The sequence below is a fragment of the Engystomops pustulosus genome, chromosome 8 (genome assembly GCF_040894005.1).
Source record: "Engystomops pustulosus chromosome 8, aEngPut4.maternal, whole genome shotgun sequence".
NCBI lineage: Eukaryota > Metazoa > Chordata > Amphibia > Anura > Leptodactylidae > Engystomops > Engystomops pustulosus.
In genome coordinates this window covers 90,072,624-90,097,068 of record NC_092418.1, presented here as the reverse complement: position 1 = coordinate 90,097,068, position 24,445 = coordinate 90,072,624, and the positions used below count along the sequence as shown (strand labels likewise).

At 42.1% G+C, this 24,445-nt stretch overlaps 1 protein-coding gene across 1 annotated transcript in view; it reads right to left on the bottom strand.

Moving 5' to 3' along the window:
• Nucleotides 1-24,445, bottom strand: part of LOC140075597 (dynein axonemal heavy chain 11-like) — a 222,770-nt gene that overhangs the window by 184,562 nt on the left and 13,763 nt on the right. The window contains exons 8-11 of the mRNA XM_072121698.1: nt 18,070-18,186; nt 17,496-17,582; nt 15,072-15,230; nt 1,547-1,630 (exon numbers count right to left, since the gene is read on the bottom strand). Of these exons, the coding sequence (XP_071977799.1) occupies nt 1,547-1,630; nt 15,072-15,230; nt 17,496-17,582; nt 18,070-18,186 (447 nt within the window). The remainder of the gene's footprint in view (nt 1-1,546; nt 1,631-15,071; nt 15,231-17,495; nt 17,583-18,069; nt 18,187-24,445) is intronic.

Below are 24,445 nucleotides of genomic sequence, written 5' to 3'. Positions count from 1 at the left end.
GGTGTACAAAGAAATTTGCGTCAAGAAACTTTTATATTTGTTCATATCATTGGAACAAATCTTGGTAATACAAATGCCTTTTGTGCTCCAATTCTACATATTGTGATAGAACCTGTCATGTGTCAGTGTTGGAATTCACAATTAGTATAATGAATTTACTACCAAGTATTGCTGTCAGTCAATCCTACTGTCAGATTGTGTCATTGAATTGACTCCTGTGATTTGTATGGCATATGTAACAGGAACTGGTAGAACAGATGACTAAGTTCATATATTGTCATTGATGTGGGGATCTGCCAAACCTTATAAAGAAGAGGCAAAACCTAAAGATCCAGCACTAAAAAGCTAAATATGCATTCGGTTCCCAACCCCCATACCATGATCCCTTTATTATGCTTGTGGGAATAGTACAGAAATCATACGATATATTATTGTGAGTCCGCCATTTCTAGTAGAAGCCACATTTGCAAATATTAATTACACTTTTGGACCTAGACACAATCTGCAATAAAGAACCCCAAGGGTCCATGTTTTTCAAAATACTCAGTGTAGAGTTCGTTTAGGCAGGAAGTGTGGCTATTCCCACCTCGCAGACCGTGTGTCTTGTGCATAGGATCAAAAGGAAAGATCTAATTAGCAAAGCGAAGAGCTTGGTGTAGCTTCATTCCCGCCAAAAGTGCAAGACAAAGAGATTACATGTATTTGTTACTAACTTGGTCATAATCTGTAGTTCTGAGACCCCCTAAAAGGAAAGGGGTCAGGAGGAATAATTTCACATGTATTTGACTTTAGCTATTTGGGAATATGGTCAGATCAGGTAACACCACAGATTTTAAGCATAGCTACCCCAAATTTGGTATTGTTTTCCACTTTTTAATTTGTTAACTGACAATTGAATATTTTTATGTTTGCACTGTACATCAGTGTATTAAATCTTTAAAATTTAATAAGTCTCTGTAGTCTTAAAGAACTTAACTTTCAGAAGAGATAGCATTACCAAAATCAGTTTCATCAGTAATCATAGAGTTAATTGTGTAATCTGTCATTTTGGGTTTCTAAATTGGTGAGAGATTAATGTAGAAACCTGTAAAAGTATAGGTGGTGGCAGTAAGGATATGTGAGTGGGTCCCAGGGCTAAGAGAATATAATTTAGCCTAAAATCACCATCTTGCTTAGGTGGGTGGCGCTTTATGTACAAAATTGTGATGCTCTCAATCATAAGCTCTCCCCGTGACTTAATTTGAGAGTTCTTTACAATGCAGTGGCTTTTAAAAAGAACCCTTAAACCTTTAACAACTCCAATTTTTTACACCCTTTAATAGGTGTCATTCCACCAATTCTGGAATAGGTGGGTTTTTTTCTCAATCCCCCACTGTTCTGACCAAATCTGCCCCTGGGTGGTAAAAATTAAGGCCCTGTTACAGCTAGAGGGACACTTGAATGGAATTAAAGGACAATCTAAAACAAGCAAAAAGAATTGAAACTGAATATAAAAAAAAACGAATGACTTACAACATGTTTATAACAGAAAGTCTATTTTTATTACCTTTGCAAATCTTCTCAACTCCATATCCATTTGTTCAACATTTATCTGTTTCCATGGCGTTTTCATCCAGTCCTTGATGCTTGTCTAATGCAAAAGCAGAAAAGAAGGAGAAAACAGGAAAATGTCACGAGGTGCCAAGTAATATTCCGTACTTGCTCGTTATATAAAATCAAGCTGTGCTAATAGATCCACAATGTATATTATTTGTGCTATATTGATACCTTTATACTCCCTATAAAAGTCTTCTAAACCTTCAGCATTTGGAACTGGAGATTTGTCTAGCAAACTAATTGTTCCCTAAGAGTATTTAACATTTTCAGTACATTTGCAGACCACAGGTGGGTAATTGACTTATTTTTCTGCATTTTATTTAGATATTTTTATATGAATTATTTAGCATTTTTTGCTTTTAATTTTTTTTTCCCATTTTGCTTTGTTTTAACGTTATATAACATTTTCTAACAAACAACTTCCCTGCAAAAGTTCCAAAGTAGATTTCCTATATAATCTGTAAGAGATAGACATTACAATGGATTTCTAGGTTACACGGTTTATGTTTAGAGATGAGCGAACACTAAAATGCTCGGGTACTCGTTATTCGAGACGAACTTTTCCCGATGCTCGAGTGCTCGTCTCGAATAACGAACCCCATTGAAGTCAATGGGAGACTCGAGCATTTTTCAAGGGGACCAAGGCTCTGCACAGGGAAGCTTGGCCAAACACCTGGGAACCTCAGAAAAGGATGGAAACACCATGGAAATGGACAGGAAACAGCAGGGGCAGCATGCATGGATGCCTCTGAGGCTGCATAATCGCACCATTATGCCAAAATTATGGGCAACAGCATGGCCATGACAGAGTGACAGAATGAAGCTAGATAGCATCTAAAACATCCAATAATTGACCCTGACACTATAGGGGACGGCATGCAGAGGCAGCGGCAGCAGGCTAGAGAGTGTCATGACGACATACCCTAAATGGACTCAGGCTTCAAACCAATGGGTGGCAGAGAGGAACCAAAGGAGGTGAGCAAGAAGCGCTCAAATAATATCGGTACATGATAAAAGTTTGCCAGTATATTTTGTGGATTACACAGCAGGGTGGCGACAAAGTTAACATGGAAGCCATGAAAACAACCCAAAATTCTGCCTGACACAGCTCGTTTGATAAGGGGACGATGTATGGAGGCAGTGAACTAGTAGTAGATTAAAGGTGCTGCAGTTAAAACTATGTTAGTTGGATCTTGGCATGGAGCTGGCGCTCCGCTGCCAGGCGAGCTTTCGCCAATCCAAGCCCCTGTCTCTAGGCTACTCCCCAAACAGCACTTCTAAGAACCTTTTGTATAAGATCAAGTGTAGTAGCGTTCTTATAAGTTTAGGATATGCCGGGTGAGGGGAATGTAAACAGATGCGCAAGAAGCGCTGAAATAATATCCCTAAATGGTAAAAGTTTGCAAGTATATTTTGGGGATTACACAGCAGGGTGGCGACAAAGTTAACAACTTTGATGTGGAATGCCCTGTAATAGCTCTTGGGCGGTGTGCCTTTTATCGCCTAGGCTCAGCAGTTTCAGCACCGCCTGCTGTCGCTTAGCGACGGCACTGCTGCTGTGCCTAGAGCTACCGACTGATGGCGCCATGCCCACGGATGGTAATTCGGAGGAGGAGGAGGTGGAGGAGGGGTGGGAGGAGGTATAGTAGGCCTTTGAGACCTGGACCGAGGTAGGCCCCGCAATTCTCTGCGTCGGCAGTATATGACCAGCCCCAGGGTCAGACTCGGTCCCAGCCTGCACCAAGTTAAGTGTAGTAGCGTTCTCATAAGTTTGGGATATGGCGGGTGAGGGGAATGTAAACAGATGCGCAAGAAGCGCATGATGCGCATGGAGCTGGCGTTCCGCTGCCAGGCGAGCTTTCGCCAATCCAAGCCCCTGTCTCTAGGCTACTCCCCAAACAGCACTTCTAAGAACCTTTTGTATAAGATCAAGTGTAGTAGCGTTCTTATAAGTTTAGGATATGCCGGGTGAGGGGAATGTAAACAGATGCGCAAGAAGCGCTGAAATAATATCCCTAAATGGTAAAAGTTTGCCAGTATATTTTGTGGATAACACAGCAGGGTGGCGACAAAGTTAACAACTTTGATGTGGAATCCATGAAAACAACCCAAATTTCTGCCTGACACACCTCGTTTGATAAAGGGACGATGTATGGAGGCAGCTATATGGACGACTTTTGGAGGTAGCAATGGAGACAACGTGTGGAGGCTGCTATGGAGACAATTTAATTTGGATAGTGCCTGTATGTGGCAGTCCAAAACATTTTTCAAACCAGAGGAGCAGGTAGGTGGCCCTCCAGTAAAATGGGATAGATTGAGTGCCTGTATGTGGCAGTCCCAAAAATGTTTCAAACCAGAGGAGCAGGTAGGTGGCCCTCCAGTAAAATGGAATAGATTGAGTGCCTGTATGTGGCAGTCCCAAAAATTGTTCAAACCAGAGGAGCAGGTAGGTGGCCCTGCAGTAAAATGGAATAGATTGAGTGCCTGTATGTGGCAGTCCCAAAAATTGTTCAAACCAGAGGTGCAGGTAGGTGGCCCTGCAGTAAAATGGAATAGATTGAGTGCCTGTATGTGGCAGTCCCAAAAATGTTTCAAACCAGAGGAGCAGGTAGGTGGCCCTCCAGTAAAATGGGATAGATTGAGTGCCTGTATGTGGCAGTCCCAAAAATGTTTCAAACCAGAGGAGCAGGTAGGTGGCCCTCCAGTAAAATGGAATAGATTGAGTGCCTGTATGTGGCAGTCCCAAAAATTGTTCAAACCAGAGGAGCAGGTAGGTGGCCCTGCAGTAAAATGGAATAGATTGAGTGCCTGTATGTGGCAGTCCCAAAAATTTTTTAAAACAGAGGACCGGGTAGGTGGCCCTCCAGAAAAATGGAATAGATTGAGTGCCTGTATGTGGCACTCACAAAAATTGTTTCAAACAGAGGACCGGGTAGGTGGCCCTCCAGAAAAATTAAATGCATGAAGTACTATAGCAAGAGCCAGTGGGCCCTGTCAAAAAATAGCCAGTTTCCTCTGCTTTACTGTACAAAGAGGAGGAGAAGGAGGAAAATGAGGAGGAGGAGGAGGAGTGGATCAATTATTCAGGTTGAGCTTCCTTCACCTGGTGGAGATTGGAAATTCTGAGAAATCCAGCCTTTATTCATTTTAATAAGCGTCAGCCTGTCAGCGCTGTCAGTCGACAGGCGTGTACGCTTATCGGTGATGATGCCACCAGCTGCACTGAAAACCCGCTCGGACAAGACGCTAGCGGCAGGGCAGGCAAGAACCTCCAAGGCGTACAGCGCCAGTTCGTGCCACATGTCCAGCTTTGAAACCCAGTAGTTGTAGGGAGCTGTGTGATCATTTAGGACGATGGTATGGTCAGCTACGTACTCCCTCACCATCTTTCTGTAAAGATCAGCCCTACTCTGCCGAGACTGGGGACAGGTGACAGTGTCTTGCTGGGGTGACATAAAGCTGGCAAAAGCCTTGTAAAGCGTACCCTTGCCAGTGCTGGACAAGCTGCCTGCTCGCCTACTCTCCCTCGCTACTTGTCCCGCAGAACTACGCACTCTGCCGCTAGCGCTGTCAGAAGGGAAATACTGTTTCAGCTTGTGCACCAGGGCCTGCTGGTATTCATGCATTCTCACACTCCTTTCCTCTCCAGGGATGAGAGTGGGAAGATTTTGCTTGTACCGTGGGTCCAGGAGAGTGAACACCCAGTAATCGGTGCTGGAATAAATTCTTTGAACGCGAGGGTCACGGGATAGGCAGCCTAGCATGAAATCTGCCATATGCGCCAGAGTACCAACGCGTAAGAATTCACTCCCCTCACTGGCCTGACTGTCCATTTCCTCCTCCTCCAACTCCTCCAACTCCTCTTCTTCTGCCCATACACGCTGAACAGTGAAGGACTCAACAATGGTCCCCTCTTGTGTCTCGCCAACATTCTCCTCCTCTTCCTCCTCATCCTCCTCCACCTCCACCTCCTCCGATATGCGCTGAGAAACAGACCTCAGGGTGCTTTGGCTATCAACAAGGGAATATTCTTCCCCCGTCTCTTGTGACGAGCGCAAAGCTTCCGACTTCATGCTGACCAGAGAGTTTTTCAACAGGCCAAGCAGCGGGATGGTGAGGCTGATGATGGCGGCATCGCCACTGACCATCTGTGTTGACTCCTCAAAGTTACTCAGCACCTGACAGATATCAGACATCCACGTCCACTCCTCATTGTAGACTTGAGGAAGCTGACTGACCTGACTACCAGTTCTGGTGGAAGTTGACATCTGGCAGTCTACAATCGCTCTGCGCTGCTGGTAAACTCTGGATAACATGGTCAGTGTTGAATTCCACCTCGTGGGCACGTCGCACAACAGTCGGTGAGCGGGCAGTTGGAGGCGGCGCTGCGCTGCCCTGAGAGTGGCAGCATCTGGGCTGGACTTCCTGAAATGCGCACAGATGCGGCGCACCTTCGTGAGCAAATCAGACAGATTGGGGTATGTCTTGAGGAAACGCTGCACTATCAGATTTAACACATGGGCCAGGCATGGCACATGTGTCAGTCTGCCGAGTTGCAGAGCCGCCACCAGGTTACGGCCGTTGTCACACACAACCATTCCCGGCTTGAGGTTCAGCGGTGCCAGCCACAGATCAGTCTGCGCCGTGATGCCCTGTAATAGCTCTTGGGCGGTGTGCCTTTTGTCGCCTAGGCTCAGCAGTTTGAGCACCGCCTGCTGTCGCTTAGCGACGGCACTGCTGCTGTGCCTAGAGCTACCGACTGATGGCGCCGTGCCCACGGATGGTAGTTCGGAGGAGGAGGTGGAGGAGGGGTGGGAGGAGGAGGAGGCATAGTAGGCCTGAAACACCTGGACCGAGGTAGGCCCCGCAATCCTCGGCGTCGGCAGTATATGAGCAGCCCCAGGGTCAGACTCGGTCCCAGCCTCCACCAAGTTAACCCAATGTGCCGTCAGCGATATATAGTGGCCCTGCCCGGCAGCACTCGTCCACGTGTCCGTGGTCAGGTGGACCTTGTCAGAAACGGCGTTGGTCAGGGCACGGATGATGTTGTCTGACACGTGCTGGTGCAGGGCTGGGACGGCACATCGGGAAAAGTAGTGGCGGCTGGGGACCGAATACCGAGGGGCGGCCGCCGCCATGAGGTTGCGAAAGGCCTCGGTCTCTACTAGCCTATAGGGCAGCATCTCCAGGCTAAGCAATCTGGAGATGTGCACATTAAGGGCTTGGGCGTGCGGGTGGGTTGCACTATATTTGCGTTTCCGCTCCAGCGTCTGGGGTATGGAGAGCTGAACGCTGGTGGATGCTGTGGAGGATCGTGGAGGCGACGATGGGGTTTTTGTGGCAGGGTCCTGGGCAGGGGGCTGACTAGCAGCTGACACAGGGGAAGGAGCAGTGGTGTGCACGGCCGGAGGTGAACGGGCTTGTTGCCACTGAGTGGGGTGCTTAGCATTCATATGCCTGCGCATACTGGTGGTAGTTAAGCTAGTAGTGGTGGAACCCCTGCTGAGCCTGGTTTGGCAAATGTTGCACACCACAGTCCGTCGGTCATCCGGTGTTTCCTTAAAGAACCTCCACACTTCTGAAGATCTAGCCCTCGCCGCAAGAGCCCTCACCACGGGAGCTTCACTAGTTGACAGTGGCGCTGATGCACCAGCTCTGGCCCTGCCTCTCCGTCTGGCCCCACCACTGCCTCTTCCAACCTGTTCAGGTCGAGGACTCTCCTCCGTCTCAGAAGCACTGTGTTCACCCGGCCTCTCAACCCAGCTTGGGTCTGTCACCTCATCATCCTCCGATCCCTCAGTCTGCTCCCCCCTCGGACTTCCTGCCCTGACAACAACTTCCCCACTGTCTGACAACCGTGTCTCCTCATCGTCGGACACCTCTTTACACACTTCCACTACGTCAAGAAGGTCATCATCACCCACAGACTGTGACTGGTGGAAAACCTGGGCATCGGAAAATTGCTCAGCAGCAACCGGACAAGTGGTTTGTGACTGTGGGAAGGGTCCAGAAAACAGTTCCTCAGAGTATGCCGGTTCAAATGCCAAATTTTCCTGGGAGGGGGCAGACTGGGGGGGAGGAGGCTGAGGTGCAGGAGCTGGAGGAGTGGCGATTTCGGTGACATGGGTGGACTGCGTGGAAGACTGACTGGTGGTGGACAAATTGCTCGAAGCATTGTCAGCAATCCACGACATCACCTGTTCGCACTGTTCTGGCCTCAACAGTGCTCTACCACGAGTCCCAGTAACTTCAGACATGAACCTAGGGAGTGTAGCTCTGCGGCGTTCCCCTGCTCCCTCATCAGCAGGTGGTGTCTCACCCCGCCCAGGACCACGGCCTCTGACCCCTGCAGTAGTTGGACGCCCACGTCCCCGCCCTCGTCCTCTACCCCTAGCCCTCGGGTTAAACATTTTTAAAATGAGAGTTATAACTTTATTTTTTTTTTTACTTTTTTTTGTTTTTTTTTGTGTGTTTTTTTTTTTTTTGTGTTTTTTGTTTTTTTTTGAGTTTTTAAAACCAAACAATGCTATCCTATTGCTATGGCTATTTTCTAGCCAAGTATCAAAGGAAGCACAGTACTATGCCAGATGAGATGACACTGAGTTATTGCCTAATAGAAATCCAACCCCTACTGAATTTTGCCACTTCGGCCTTTGCTATGGATATGTGCGCCACTAAGCGCAGAACACAGCGGTCGCAAGTCCCACTACAAATTGCTCAGAATTGGCAAGTACATGCACTGCAGAAACTACAGCCACCAGCAGATCAACCAGAAATCAAATATATAGAACGCTACTGTAGGCTTCAAGAAGCTGTTTGTATTCTCCTATGGCTATTTTCTAGCCAAGTATCAAAGGAAGCACAGTACTATGCCAGATGAGATGACACTGAGTTATTGCCTAATAGAAATCCAACCCCTACTGAATTTTGCCACTTCGGCCTTTGCTATGGATATGTGCGCCACTAAGCGCAGAACACAGCGGTCGCAAGTCTCACTACAAATTGCTCAGAATTGGCAAGTACATGCACTGCAGAAACTACAGCCACCAGCAGATCAACCAGAAATCAAATATATAGAACGCTACTGTAGGCTTCAAGAAGCTGTTTGTATTCTCCTATGGCTATTTTCTAGCCAAGTATCAAAGGAAGCACAGTACTATGCCAGATGAGATGACACTGAGTTATTGCCTAATAGAAATCCAACCCCTACTTAATTTTGCCACTTCAGCCTTTGCTATGGATATGTGCGCCACTAAGCGCAGAACACAGCGGTCGCAAGTCTCACTACAAATTGCTCAGAATTGGCAAGTACATGCACTGCAGAAACTACAGCCACCAGCAGATCAACCAGAAATCAAATATATAGAACGCTACTGTAGGCTTCAAGAAGCTGTTTGTATTCTCCTATGGCTATTTTCTAGCCAAGTATCAAAGGAAGCACAGTACTATGCCAGATGAGATGACACTGAGTTATTGCCTAATAGAAATCCAACCCCTACTGAATTTTGCCACTTCGGCCTTTGCTATGGATATGTGCGCCACTAAGCGCAGAACACAGCGGTCGCAAGTCTCACTACAAATTGCTCAGAATTGGCAAGTACATGCACTGCAGAAACTACAGCCACCAGCAGATCAACCAGAAATCAAATATATAGAACGCTACTGTAGGCTTCAAGAAGCTGTTTGTATTCTCCTATGGCTATTTTCTAGCCAAGTATCAAAGGAAGCACAGTACTATGCCAGATGAGATGACACTGAGTTATTGCCTAATAGAAATCCAACCCCTACTGAATTTTGCCACTTCAGCCTTTGCTATGGATATGTGCGCCACTAAGCGCAGAACACAGCGGTCGCAAGTCTCACTACAAATTGCTCAGAATTGGCAAGTACATGCACTGCAGAAACTACAGCCACCAGCAGATCAACCAGAAATCAAATATATAGAACGCTACTGTAGGCTTCAAGAAGCTGTTTGTATTCTCCTATGGCTATTTTCTAGCCAAGTATCAAAGGAAGCACAGTACTATGCCAGATGAGATGACACTGAGTTATTGCCTAATAGAAATCCAACCCCTACTGAATTTTGCCACTTCAGCCTTTGCTATGGATATGTGCGCCACTAAGCGCAGAACACAGCGGTCGCAAGTCTCACTACAAATTGCTCAGAATTGGCAAGTACATGCACTGCAGAAACTACAGCCACCAGCAGATCAACCAGAAATCAAATATATAGAACGCTACTGTAGGCTTCAAGAAGCTGTTTGTATTCTCCTATGGCTATTTTCTAGCCAAGTATCAAAGGAAGCACACTACTATGCCAGATGAGATGACACTGAGTTATTGCCTAATAGAAATCCAACCCCTACTGAATTTTCCCACTTCGGTCTTTGCTATGGATATGTGTGCCACTAAGAGCTAAACACAACGGTAGCAAGTCCCCCTGCTAATTCCTCACAAAATGGTAAAAGATGCAAATTAAAATAAAAAAAGTAGAACGTTATTGTAGCCCTAAGAAGGGCTGTTGGGTTCTTTGAGAATCACTCCTGCCTAACAGTAAGCTAATAGAACACCCTAACGCTTTCCCTGAGCAGCAGCAGCTCTCTCCCTAGCGGCATCCAGAGACAGAATGATCCGAGCAGCGCGGCCAGCGGCTAGTCTATCCCAGGGTCACCTGATCTGGCCAGCCAACCACTGCTATCGACGTGTAAGGGTACCACGTCATGCTGGGTGGAGTGCAGAGTCTCCTGGCTTGTGATTGGCTCTGTTTCTGGCCGCCAAAAAGCAAAACGGCGGGAGCTGCCATTTTCTCGAGCGGGCGAAGTATTCGTCCGAGTAACGAGCAGTTTCGAGTACCCTAATGCTCGACCGAGCATCAAGCTCGGACGAGCATGTTCGCTCATCTCTATTTATGTTACATTGTGTTTAAGGACAATTTGGCCTGTAGATACAAATTTTTATAGTACCTTTTTGTCATATGTTTTAAAGGAACATCCAGTCAAAGCTAATTCATTCAATAATACATGGTGCAGGGCCAGTTTGGCGGACCATAACTCATTTTTATTCAGCACACGTGGAATAAAAAAAACTAGGTCCTTTATTTCATTACATTACAAAAAATGTAAAAAAAAATTACAGCACAAAATACAAGCTTCTATCTATTAAAAAACTGGAATAACCAACGCGTTTCAAACAATTAAGAATTCTAGACCTAGTTTTTATTCGACAAGTGCAGGATCATCTATCAACTTTCCTATTTGTCTACCGCTGTTGGCACAGGTTTGTTTGGGATCCTGGGCACCGTTCACATAGTTGGAAGAGTTTTCTACAGAGATGATATTTGTCCATTACAGTGAGCTGTTGTTTCTTTTTCTTTTTTTTTCTGGACTCATTTTCATTGTTTTCCTAGAACCTTGCTAGAACCTGGAGTCATGCTCCTCCCTAGAGGCCCGACACAAGGTATAGTTCAGTCAATCAGCTGTGACTGTAGTGTTCCTTTAAGTGTCCTAACAAACTCATTGTAATGTAAATGCACATGATCAACCTGGAATAATAGTATTAAGGTAATATGGGGACATGTGCAAACTCAAACTGCTATAAGGTAATCAATTATGGGGGAATTTATCTTGATGCTCCTACAAGTTATGCTGGATATAATAAGAGGCTACTGTCAGGAACAGGCACAGGCTATAGCTCTGTGGCCCGGCCCACTCCACACCCATCTCAACCCACTTGGCATGGAGGTGGGGCAATGGAAGGAAGCCCAAGGTCAGGAATTGTGACTTTCAACCTCTGATAAATCCCCCCATGTACTTAATAAACTTCAGTAAACTAATGTGTTCTTCATCTTTCATGTGGTCCTCATGTTTTAATAAATTGCCCTAATAAAGTCCTAGATTGTTTGAATATACACTTGTGCACTGTATGGTGTTTTTATATGTGTTGTGCTTTTTTAAACCACACAGTAATTAAAATTGGTTGGATAAGCTTATTGCTTAAAGGACATCTACCACCACGATGAAGGACTGTAAACCAAGCACACTGACATACAGGTGTGCACCCCTCTGGCAGGATCTGCTCTTCTTTTAGCTTCTTATGTCCTTGTTTTTACAAAAAAAGGCTTTAACAATTATGCAAATGAGCCTGAGGGGCTTCAGGCTCCATGGGTGTTAATGAAGCCTAGAGCCCCTCAGGCTCATTAGAATAATTTTTAAAGACTTTTTTTTCTTAAAAACAAGGGCATAGGAAGCTTAAAGAAGAGTAGATCCTGCCAGAGGGGACGCACATCAGTATGTCAGTGTGCTTGGTTTACAATCCTTCATTCTGGTAGTAGATGTCCTTTAAAGATGTGCTTACCATTTACAGTGAAGAAAAAAGCATGTAGGGCTACACTCATATGATCATGTTTCCACACTTCTTAAAGGGAATGTATCGCCAAGTGTTTATGTTAAAGCAAAATACAACAAACAAAGTTTGTCAAAAAGTGTGACCATTCAAATTTAATATAATAGACTTTTTGGTGATTTATTTGTAATTGTTCCTATTAAGTCCATAATTCTCAGTTCTATTATCATATGGCTTTCATACTGCAGAAATAATCCACCTTTGAGTTTACACATAAGATATGGATTTTTTCCCTCATACTTACCTTAAACAGAAATGTTCACATTGATTTTATGGCCTTGTTAATGCAAAAGTCACACACAAAATCTTGCAAGCAATGCAATTTCACACCAAGGTAATGACTATGCAATTATAGCAATGATGAAAAGCAAATAGCCAAACTTATCAACGTCAGTGTTTAATTGGCCAGAGCATGTTGATGTCAACTAATTTAGAAGATTCTCAGCAGCTACTATTTCCATGTAGTTTATTAATTGAGGTGGATAAAACATGAGCTAATGCAGTGACCCCGATGTGAGTCATTAACAATGGAAAATGTATTGTATTGCGGAGAGAGTGTTTCAAAATGGCCTCCACTTTCATGGGGTCCGCAAATTTTCCATCCATTTAATTTAGTTTTGATTAAAAATACCTCATCATTTAGTCTTTACAGTTCTAGTGAAGTTCACATGCAGATCAATGTCTCTTCATACTTTCAGACTTGTCAAAACTTGTGACCTTCGATCATCCAAACATTTGACCACTCTTATTAACAATGGACATGGGGAGATCTAGCAATATCTACATTTCCTGTGCTAGTCTTGATTACTGGATTTAGGTGCACCCTATTTATTAAGAAGATCCACAGCTACACAACTTGTGAATGTCAAAGGATGTTCATCCTTCACACCCATTCAGAATAACCCAAAACTCCCGGAGTTCTTAGACAGGAAGGGTTTAGTCCATGGGAGGAGGCAGAGGTTACTTCAGTCTCACACTTTTAAAACCTTCTCTGACTTTCAGGATGAATCTGGCCTCCCACATAGACAATTCTGTAAGTTCTTATAAATACAACACACTTGCCACGCTCAACTAACATTTCAAGACTTAATGATATAATCCTCTCAAGTCATATTTCTTTTGGACAATCAGGTGACAACTACTGGGATTATATCTACTCTTTATAGATACATTTTGTATGATTATTTAAAACAGCTTCCATTGTAATGAGATGGGGATCTGGGGGCTATTTTGAAATTTTATACTTTGCCTCACAATTCTCTAAGAGTAAAGCATAAGGCATCTCCTATGTCTTTCTTATTCATAGTGTGTATAATACACTGGCCTTTCTAAACTGTATAGGTGTGAGACCAGATGATCTGTGCCCTTGATATCATCTAGGACAGTGGTGGCGAACCTATGGCACGGGTGCCAGAGGTGGCACTCAGAGCCATTTCTGTGGGCACTCAGGTTGTCACCCCAGGACAAAGTTCACCAGAATGGAACAAATCCTCCAAATCTTCCTGCAGTCCCAGGCAACTTAAGGGAAGCTGCTCTCAGAGATATTTTAAAGCGACACTTCATTGGCTGTTTGAAACTGCAGGAAAAGTGAGAAGGTGTGGACAGGGCTGCATTATCTTTGGAGATCCTACTGCTAGACCTTCAATTCTTCCTCTACAGAGAGACCCTGGAGAGAAGCTATAATGAGAGTCTGAATTTGCCCTTCTTCCAACTGTGTTGGTGGCCTCAGGTGGTTGATACGATTGAAAGATGTGGAAGAACAGGTAGCAATACGTTACTGCTTAAAATGCCACGTTGGCACTTCACAGTAAATAAGTGGATTTTGGTTGTAGCTTGGGCACTCAGTCTCTAAAAGGTTCGCCATCACTGATCTAGGATCATATACACATGTAGTGAAGTTACGTATCCTTGGGACCCTTCTGGAATAATATTTTGGCATATATCCAAAACGGAAAAAAAATTGCAAAACTGCTGCGTTTAGACCCTTAGTAAATGTGCCCCAATGTCTGTTTTGTGACTTCAAGTGTGGAGCCAGATTATATAGAGTAGAAGCATAGTTTTGGCATATACCGTATATTCCGGCGTATAAGACGACTTTTGAAGACTGAAAAATCTTATGTCTGGTCTGGGGTCGTCTTATATGCCGGTAATGTTTCTCACCTTTCCCGCGATCCACCGAAGCTCCGCTGCTACACTCCGGCCGCCGATGACAGCTCCGTGGGTGCCGGCGTCGCAGAGAATATGACGTCGGCACGCGGCTGACGTCATATTCTGTGAGTCGCCAGCGCTCATTGAGCTATCACCGCCGGCCGGAGTGTAGCAGCAGAGCTTCGGTGGATCGCGGGAAAGGTGAGAAGCTCTAGAGAAAAATTAGAGAGGAAAGAGTGTGTGGGGGGGGGGACATTATTATAAATATTACAAAAAAAAATCCCTGGATGACAATTCAGATGTTTGGAATGTTCTGTATACTAGGGGGGGGGGCAGTTTGGCTATATACAGGGGGCTGGCTGTATACTGGGGGGACTGGCTGGCAAAATACAGGGGGAGCTGGCTGTATACTGGGGACTGGCTGGCAATATATAGGGGGGGCTGACTGTATACTGGGGTGGTTGTTTGGCTATATACAGGGGAGGACTAGAAATATACTGGGGAGGCTGGCGGTGGTATATGGCATAGTAGTTATATTCCTGTACATAAGGGGCAGTACTATAGTACAGTATGGTAACATTTACAGTAAAATGGACGATGGTAATGTTGTTGTTGTATGCCTTATGTTTATGAGCGACAGTTTTCCTGCTATATACCTGCATGTCATAAGAATTTACATTAAAAAAGGACCATGTTAAATTCAAATCTGTTTTTTTAATTTTTACCGGTGTTTTGTATGCGTTTGGAAAAGGGGTAGTCTTATACGGCGAATATATCTTAAACTCTATATTTTAACAGAAAAGTAGGGGGGTCGTCTTATACACCAGGTCGTCTTATACGCCGGAATATATACGGTATATTTATTTGTATTTACTATATTATTTACTTTCAGTGTTTAAAACTGTGAACCCTTAGTTTCGACTCACCCGTACAAATATTACCATATCCCATACAGACTTCAGCAAGATACTGGCGGCCCGACACTGATGTAGCTGTTTATATTCGGGGATGCTCACTTCAAAAAGGTCTGCTGTGTCCTGCAGTTTTCTCATCTCATCTTCCAACCTTGAAATGTTTCTATGGGTCTACAGAAAAAGAATATAGTCATTCTGTCAAAAAGTGCTGCGTCTCAGTTGTGACACTTTGCTTCCAAGAAGTGTGAATTATCTGCTGTTACACTTGACTAGGTCTTAGAAAGAGCTTGTACTGTATTTACAGGGGAATGATTCATTGCATGGATTGCCGTAGTCCTACTTAACACTAACAGTTACAACACTGTCAAACGGTGGCTGAGAATTTCATAGACAGGTTCCGGATGAGTGGAAGTAATTCATATCTCACTTCTTCCACTTCTTGGTTTTGTCTAGTAGTCAGAAAATAGGAAGGATATTCAATATTGGACACTTTACATACTTTTTTTTTTAGTTCTTTTGTTGATATATTATTAGCAAGCAGCATTCGATAATGTATTCATCAAAGTACAGACTGTGTAGTGTCTATGGGAAAAAACAGCAGACAGAAAAGTAAAGGAAAACATATTTTACCCTGTCAAAACTTTTATTATAGTATTATTGTATTCAGTTAAAATAAAAGGAAAACAAGCTAGTAGATCGGATTTTTTTTATTTTATTATATCCTAAGGCCAGAAACGCGATAGATATAAGGGGCTTATTACAAAAGCTGCCATTGGCAAAAAATTGTGCCCATATCCGGACAAAAAATTGGTTTAAGACGTAAATTGTATTACAACTTAAATGATAGAAAGATAGCTATGTTATAAAGTATTAGGGGGAAGATAATTAGATTAAAAGCACAGTAAACAATATACCATGGTCTTCGTCTGTATCAACAGAATATAGGGTATAAGTGTGCTTTTTGTGTGTCCTCAGATTAGAATATATTATCATAGGAGCTCCATTAGAGAGCCTTATCAGTCCTAGTGGTACTATACCGTAAAAAATTACGGTCACCAGTCAAATGGATATATAAGGTACTACCAGAAGCACAGGCACTAACGGTACTCGGAGGGGATGCTCAGTATCATCAATAGATCCTTTATAGTCCTGTATCAGTACTGTAGGGTACTCTAGGGTATAGAGTGCACTGACATAAGCACTGACACAAGCTTCTAGGTATTTTAGTACTGTTAAAACACTGAATGTTTAGCCCCCCCCGACATGTTTCACCAGTAGCACTGCCTTCAAGATAGATTTAGATATAAGGGGCAACATCTCGCAGCATAAATAACTTTCTCACTAAGAAACCTAGAGACCAAAAAATCAAGTGTTTTTGAATTAAGTCAGTCTGGAATTCCCCTGATCCATATGTCACCAGTTTTAGATACCCCTGGGGACGAGAAGTGACTGGCCCCAAGTTTTCACTGCGTTAGAGTATAAGATGGCTATGCCAAAACCACCATATTGGTGCCCTGCTTTCCTAGTTAGTTTGTGAGCAAGATTTCTGAACCCCTCCTGCCCAAACCCGTCCAAAGTCCTAACAGCACCAATGTTAAGATTTTCTGCAAATGGTTTGCTTCAATCAGTTTTTTATATATTTGTTCCTCAGAAGCCTCTGGACTATCCGGCCACTGCAAGTGGCTGCAGCATAAGGAACAGAGAGCGGGTGTTACTCAATTTTGAATCAATATCAGATTGGTGTGGGTCAGAAACTGCAGTTGGGTTGTTCTTTATTTTTCCGTGATCTATCCAAAGGATAATTAATGTTTCAATGGTGGAAAACCCCTATGAGAAAAGTTTTTGTTATCATAACCCAATAATTAATAATAAGTAACTCACAACTTTGACCATACTACCAAAAATAATCCCATCGAGTAGTACAGTCTCGAAAATATGCAGGAAATGGGAAGATTTACAATTTAACTACAGTTATGAGAAATTTAATTTATAATGGTACCTAACACCAAATAAAATGGAAAGAATAAAAAATATATGAATAAATTCTAGCTTGGGTCACCACTAGAGGGAGTCAAGGAGCTAACATCATACTCTTTTATTGTTAAAATCAATGTATATTTAGTATACTTCAAGTTCCTATTTTTGTCTATATGTTTATATTTGTACAGGTAATTTTGAGCTATGCATACATTAATAACTTTAACATTTAAAAAAACTTTTTTAAAATTAATCATAATTTTTGAGTTATTTAGGTAAAAATGAACAACGGTGCTGCAAATTACTGGAACTCTGAAATAGTCCATTATTGTACTAATATTATGAAGTTAAGAAGAAATGTAAAATAAAAAGTTAAAAAGAAATGACCTCTATTTCCTTTGTTTTTAAAAAGTTGAAAATTGAATAAATTTTCCACATCATAATAAAAACATGTCCTACCTTATCCAAATGTTTATATGGATCTTCTGCATCAAATTTGAAGATTATTTCATTTTTAAACCGATTTCTAAATTCATGCTGCTTAACCTGCGGGTAGGAAATAGGCGTCAGTGATGAAATCTAGAATCAATATGTCACCCAATATAAAATTCTTACAAAATTTAGCATCTTGTAAATCAATTTTTTTTTTTTTACTTGACACAGGTTCAAAATCATTTTGAAACTAATTACATTTTAATGACACGGATCTGGCAGGTGACGCTCTGCGACGGAATGAAAACATTTAGAATCTATATTTTCATCTTGGGAGAGTTATGCAGTGTTTGAATTGGAAAAAAAGATTAGACATAATTGAAGATAAAAGACACGCGGGCTTCACTAGCATTTTACTGAAGTGGGCTTTAAATTATCAGATCCATCCAGAGTGCATTACCAAGAAACATTGAATTGTTATCTTTAGACACCCTTTTTTCTAAGAGTTTACAATTTCTCAGTTCAGTGAAGCTTAGCTGCAGCCTGTTATCGGAACAAAAAGAGAAAAATCATTTGCTTCAGAGAACAGAACTGATCTCACCTCGAAAAGGACACATTTCCTCCTGATAACAGATACTTCATTTGCCTGCAGAGGAGACACTTCATGCTTTACTATGAATGCAATCTTTTTCAGATTTTTCCACCTCTCTGGCAATTCCTAAGAAAGGAAAGAAGCAGATAGTTTACCTCTGTCTATACACACAGAATCAATAATGTGGACTGAAAACTACTGGAGTATAGGCCATATGTATTGGAAATGGAAAAGTAAAAAAAACACCAAAAATATATTTTATTTCTGTGTGTGGGTGTATCTGTTGTGTTCTGGATGATAGACGTGGGGTTGATCACTTAACTGCTTCGCGACAAGGATATTTTTGGCCCAAAATTAAGAATTTTTAAAAATATTTTATTTTTGTGTGTGGGCGTATCTGTTGTGCTCTAGATGTTAGATGTGGGGTTGATCACTTAACTGCTTCGTGACCACAATATTTTTGGCCCAAATTTAAGAATTTTATATAATCTCGCCATTCGTAAACCGATTATTATTTTTTTTTTTTTGCATTGATACAGCATCTCAATTTCTATTAAGGTAGTTTGGGGAAAGAAAGGGCAAGTTGAAGAAAACCTAAAAATCTGAACATGTTGTTTTTCCATTTTTTTTAAAGAGAACCTGTCATCAGGAAGGTCATTTTTACATGATAAAAGGTTCCAATAGCCTCTGGCATGTTCATTTAAAAAATGCTTTTGTTGTGCATCTGAATAAGGCTACACTCATACTCACTGTAGCACGCTCACCCCCGACCCTCTCCATAGCGATGTATGGCGCACGGTGCCATATTACAGGGAAAGATAGGACATGTCCGATCTTTCTCCAAGCAACAGAACGTATGGTGTTGCACGTGTGCTGCACCTTACTGCTCCCAAATGGCGCCGGGAGCTCATTGCCGTCTATGGGGGAAGTATATATGGCGTATATACGTCGGCCATACAAAGGCCCCCATACGTCTGTGTCCATGTAGCCTAATTCTGATTTTTAACAGTTTCTTTAACCATTTACCGAAGTGTGACATATTAGTATGTCACATGTCAGCTGCAGGTTTATGGAGAGGGCTCACAGGCTGAGCCCTCTCCATACAAGGAGAGTGTTTGCTGCATATTGCGGCAAACACCCACCGGTAACACCCGTGATCGGTGTTAGCAGTGTGCCAGTGGTACATTGTGACAAATCATCGGTAAAATCTTCATACACTGCCATACTGTCCGAAAATGTCAGATCTATTTCAGTTATTACTGAAAATAGCGCCAAAATGTCCAAAACACCATCATTTTGCAACATATAAAAAAATTTATAAAAAGTGATCAAAAGGCTGAACAGTGCTCAAAATGGCAGCGTATTTTGCAAGAAATTACATGGAGACAGCTCTATACACTGAGGTATAAAAAAGTTATTAGCGCCACAAGATGGTGAAATGAAGATTTTTTTGCATAGAAGGTTCTTATTTTTTAAATGTATTAAAACACATGAAAACCTATATAAATTTAGTATCCCCGTGATCGTAGCATCCCAAAAAATAAAGGAGACATGTCAAATGCATTTCACCATCAATTTCAGTGCATTAGGAATTTTTCCCTGTTTCCCAGTACACGGCATGGAATATTAAATACTGTCACTGTGAAGTGCAATTTGTCACGGAGAAAACAAGACCTCAAATAGCTCTTTTACATGGAAAAATTAAAAAGTTATAGATTTTTAAATGTGTGTTGTGAAAAATGAAAATACTAAATCGAAAAAGGATCAGATACATAACTTTGCACAGAAATATGTACAGGAGGAAGTCCCGAGTTACGTACAAGATAGGTTCTTTTGGTGAGTTCTTAAGTTGAATTTGTATTTAAGTCGGAACTAGTATATTTTATAACTCCAGACAATTTTTTTTTGACCCAGTGACAATTGGATTTTCACAATTATGTGCTGTTGTGGCAAAAAGGATTATCAATAAAGCTTCATTACAAACACCTTACAGCTGATCATTGCAGTCTGGGACTAAAGGAAAACATTCAGAGAGCTTCACCAGAGGTCACATTGGGCACAGAGGTCCATCTGTAACAAGGGGCGCCTGTAAGGCGGGTGTGTTTATGTTGGGGATCACCTGTACCAGCTTCTGTTGGGACGTATATATGACTTTAAAGGGTTAATCCTTGGTTTGTATACACTCAGTGCAGTGCACCACCTGTAATTTCAGTCTTGAACAGTAGGGGTCAGGGTGTAGTGCAAAGTAAATATGAGTATTTTAAAACTTAGCCGTCATAAAAGGTTTTTTAAACTATAAAACATTGGGGCAGATTTATCAAGCAGTCTGAAAGTCAGAATATTTCCAGTTGCCCATGGCAACCAATCACAGCTCAGCTTTCATTTCACCAGTGCTCATGAATATTTTAAAGGGGAGCTGTGATTGGTTGCCATGGGCAATTGGAAATATTCTGACTTTCAGACACTTGATAAATCTGCCCCATTGTGTGATGTTTCTTTTATTCGGCTTAAATACTTACAGTATTTGACACATTAGATTTGTGTGAAATATATACTGCAGAGTAGATCCCCTGTAAGGGTTGGAGTTAATGTGAGTATTGCCCCCTTATTATTCTGCTAATTCTCTCTCTGCACAAATATTTTCTGACATTCCTATTGACAATCTACAAATGAGGGATGTACACAGCAGAGCATATTCCTCTCTGCTTCTGCCCCACAGTAGCGACTGTCGGCAGTAGTGTGAATACTGTCAGATGCTACACTCAGCAAATGCTGTGTCTGATGTCACTTGCAGAAGACACTTTGTCACGGGTCACATGTTCCGGACCCGATTTGTCACATGTTCCGAGCCAATTTGTCATGCGCCTTGTAGTAAGCCGCCACCATGACTCGGCCGATGACTCTGCATCTGTTCAGACTCATGCTGCATTCTCCAATAGGAGTCACACTGGGAGGAATTCATTTACAACGCCAGTCTTAAAATTTCCCCTGCCGGCGCTCTGGTGACAGTATTCGCTAAGAGACTCCGGCCTCCGGCCAAAGTAGAGTTTTCACTCACCTGTTAAATACCTCTGAAGGCCACCCAAATCCTGACGAACAGTCCGACGAAAGTTTACGCGCTTACCCTTAGTAAATAAGTAAATAAACAATGTGTCGCTTATCTTCCTCTACCTACCACTTTTCGGGTTTCAGGACAGGAGAGGAAGATAAGCGACACATTGGGGCTTATTTACTAAGGGTCCGCGCGTAAACTTTCGTCGGACTGTTCGCCAGGATTTGGGTGGCTTTGACAGGTATTTAACAGGTGTCTGCTCTGGGATTTTTGGCGCAACTGCGCTGGCTTTCATGCGACAGAAATGGGGGGGGTGGGACATCGGACGATCCGACTGATTCGGATTGAGCGCGGGATTTAATTTTCAAATTGTGTCGCAAGACAATGCACATACATACACCGGGAAGAAGAAGGTGAACTCCGGCGGACCTGAGCGGGGAAGCGGCACATGCAGGATATCGGGCGCAGGATCTTAGTGAATCGCGGCAGAGTGCATTATCGTTGTACAATGCACTTTCTGTAAAGATCTATAACTAACCACCATGCATCTAATAACCATATTGAAACTGACATGATTCCTATTACAGGAAGTGACCTACACTTTTCCCCTCTTTCTTAAAATATTAATTATCTAGTTAAGGACAGAGACAGTTCAAGTTATGGACATTTATATTTAAAACAAAATAAAAAGTTGAATTAAATTTCAGTATGAAAAAAATCCCAAATGTTAATACAGGCAGTCCCCAGGTTACATACAAATTAGGGTCCGGAGGTTTGTTCTTAAGTTGAATTTGTATGTAAGTCGAAGCTGTATATTTTATAATTGAAGTACTAGACCAATTTTTTTCTTTTGTCCCAGTGACAATTGGAGTTTCAAAATTTTTGCTGTAATTGGACCAAGAATTATCAATAAAGCTTCATTACAGACACCTTACAGCTGATCATTACAGTCTGGGACTATAGTAACATCCAGATACTTCACCAGAGGTCACAGTGGGCAGAGGAGTCAGCTTTAACTACGGGTCGTCTGTAAGTCGGGTGTCCTTAAGTAGGGGACCGCCTGTATTTCACTTTCCATCTCAATTTCATTCATAAATTACAAAAATAATATAGCATTAATGTAATATACTGAACACAAAAAAACATTTAATATGGTTTAATTTATGAACATGTCCTGTATTTTATGTAACATATTTAGTATATGTACATAAACTCTCAATATAAAATAATAAAAAAGCAAAATCCCCTCTGATATTAAAGGTTCATGTGAGATCGCTGATCTTGTTTGTTTTGCTTGTATATTGGAATCATTTTGCCATCTACTGATGCTAATAACTTTTTCATACTTCGGTGTACAGAGCTGTGGGTGGTGTCATTTTTTTGAGACTTTTGATAAGGTTTTCAATGCTATCATTTTTAGGACTGATCACTTTTTATAGAATTTTTCATATTTAGCAAAATGGCAAAAAAAGGGCATTTTTTTACTTTGGGCACTATTTTCCCTTAAGTGCCGGGAATAACCGTTATTATATTTTGATAGATCCTGCATTTTTGGATATGGCGATACCTAATATGATTTAGGATTTTTACTGTTTATTTATATTTATATCAGTTCTAGGGAATGGGGGTCTTTTTTTTTCCCTATTTTTAAAATGTATTTTTACTATTTTTCAGACCCCCTTGAGTACTTAACCCCTAGGTTGTCAGATTGACCCTACCATATACTGCCATACTACAGTACAGAACAGTGAAGATTTTACACATTGGGGCAGATTTACTTACCCGGCGCATTCGCGATCTCTGCGGTGGATTTGGGTCTTCTGGAGATTCACTAAGGTAGTTCCTCCGCCGTCCACCAGATGTCGCTGCTGCGCTGAAGTTCCCCGGAACGCACTGGAGTACGCCGAGCCGGGCTGAGTGAAGATAAGTGCGTGCCGAGCAACAATTTTATTTTTTTTTAAATGCACCGGTTTTTCGGAATCCGTCGGGTTTTCGTTCAGCCATGCCCCCCCATTTCTGTTGTGTGCATGCCGGCGCCGATGCGCCACAATCCGATTGTGTGCGCCCAAAACCCGGGGCAATACAGGGAAAATCGGCGCAAATCGGAAATATTCGGGTAACACGTCAGAAAAACGCGAATCGGGCCCTTAGTAAATGACCCCTATTATGTGCTGCCATGTGCAAATCGAGGCTGCCTTAGCAACAGATCGCCGCTCTTCGATGATGTCACAATCTGTTACCAGTGGGTGTTCGCTGCAATATGCAGCAATTTTGGAATGTTTTGCCTTTAATGTTTTTTAGATTTTTTTCTTGTATAGAATAAATATTATTTGAATTTTATAGCCCGGGTGTTAATACAAAAGGTGTGTATTTATATTTTTTAAGGGGTGGATGGTTCCTTTATTAAACTTTATAGATTTTTTTAAAATAACTTTTTTATTACTTTGTCCCAGGAGATCACTTCACCTAGTGACAGGCATCTATTAGGCATGGCCTAAATAGAACATTATCACCGACGGCCCTGAGATCCTTCAGGAGACCCGGGATGCCATGAGATGCCATGGACACCATGCAATTGCAACTGTATTGGGCCGATGAATGGCAGAGGGAGATCACTTTCTCTGCACCTGTTTAGACATCATCATCCATGTTTGAGTTTGGTGGCTTAGGGGTGAAACACTCGGGATTGGAGCTTTTCCCGGTGATGATTTGGCATTGCTGTATTCATACTGACACAAAAATAAAAAGTTATTTAGATTCCAAAATAAATGCAGCTAATTTTTTTATAGAAAACCCTCAGATTTACATTTTCTAAATATACAGAACACTATTCATCAGGAGGACATATAAAACCCAAAATGGTGCTTTAAAAAACAAAAATTCGTCCTGCAAAAAAAAAACAAGACACGATACAGCATAAAACCGTTGTGGCTTGTAGAAGGTCCTGAGCAGGAGACACTTTTAGGGCCTTTAGAAAACATTTACAGACTTCATCTACAAAAATTTTTTTGCGTTTCCTTTAAAGATGTGTAAATTCATATTTTTTATTCTGTTTCGCTTTACATTTCCAGTGGAAGTGCACAATGAAAATATCTATTTAGGTTTTGTGCATTTAAAATATTTGGCAAAGAATTACAAGCTTTTATCATTTTACAGTTAGTAGAATTTAATTAAATAAAAAAATGACTACTACATTTACTTACCAGTTCTATATGATCTGACTGGTAATGGCTCATGTGTTAAAAAAGGATATCCCCTTTGTACAATATTTTAAGCATATTAAAGGGATTGGCCAGTTTACCTCTTGTTTTTGTAATGTGGTGTAAGTGTGGG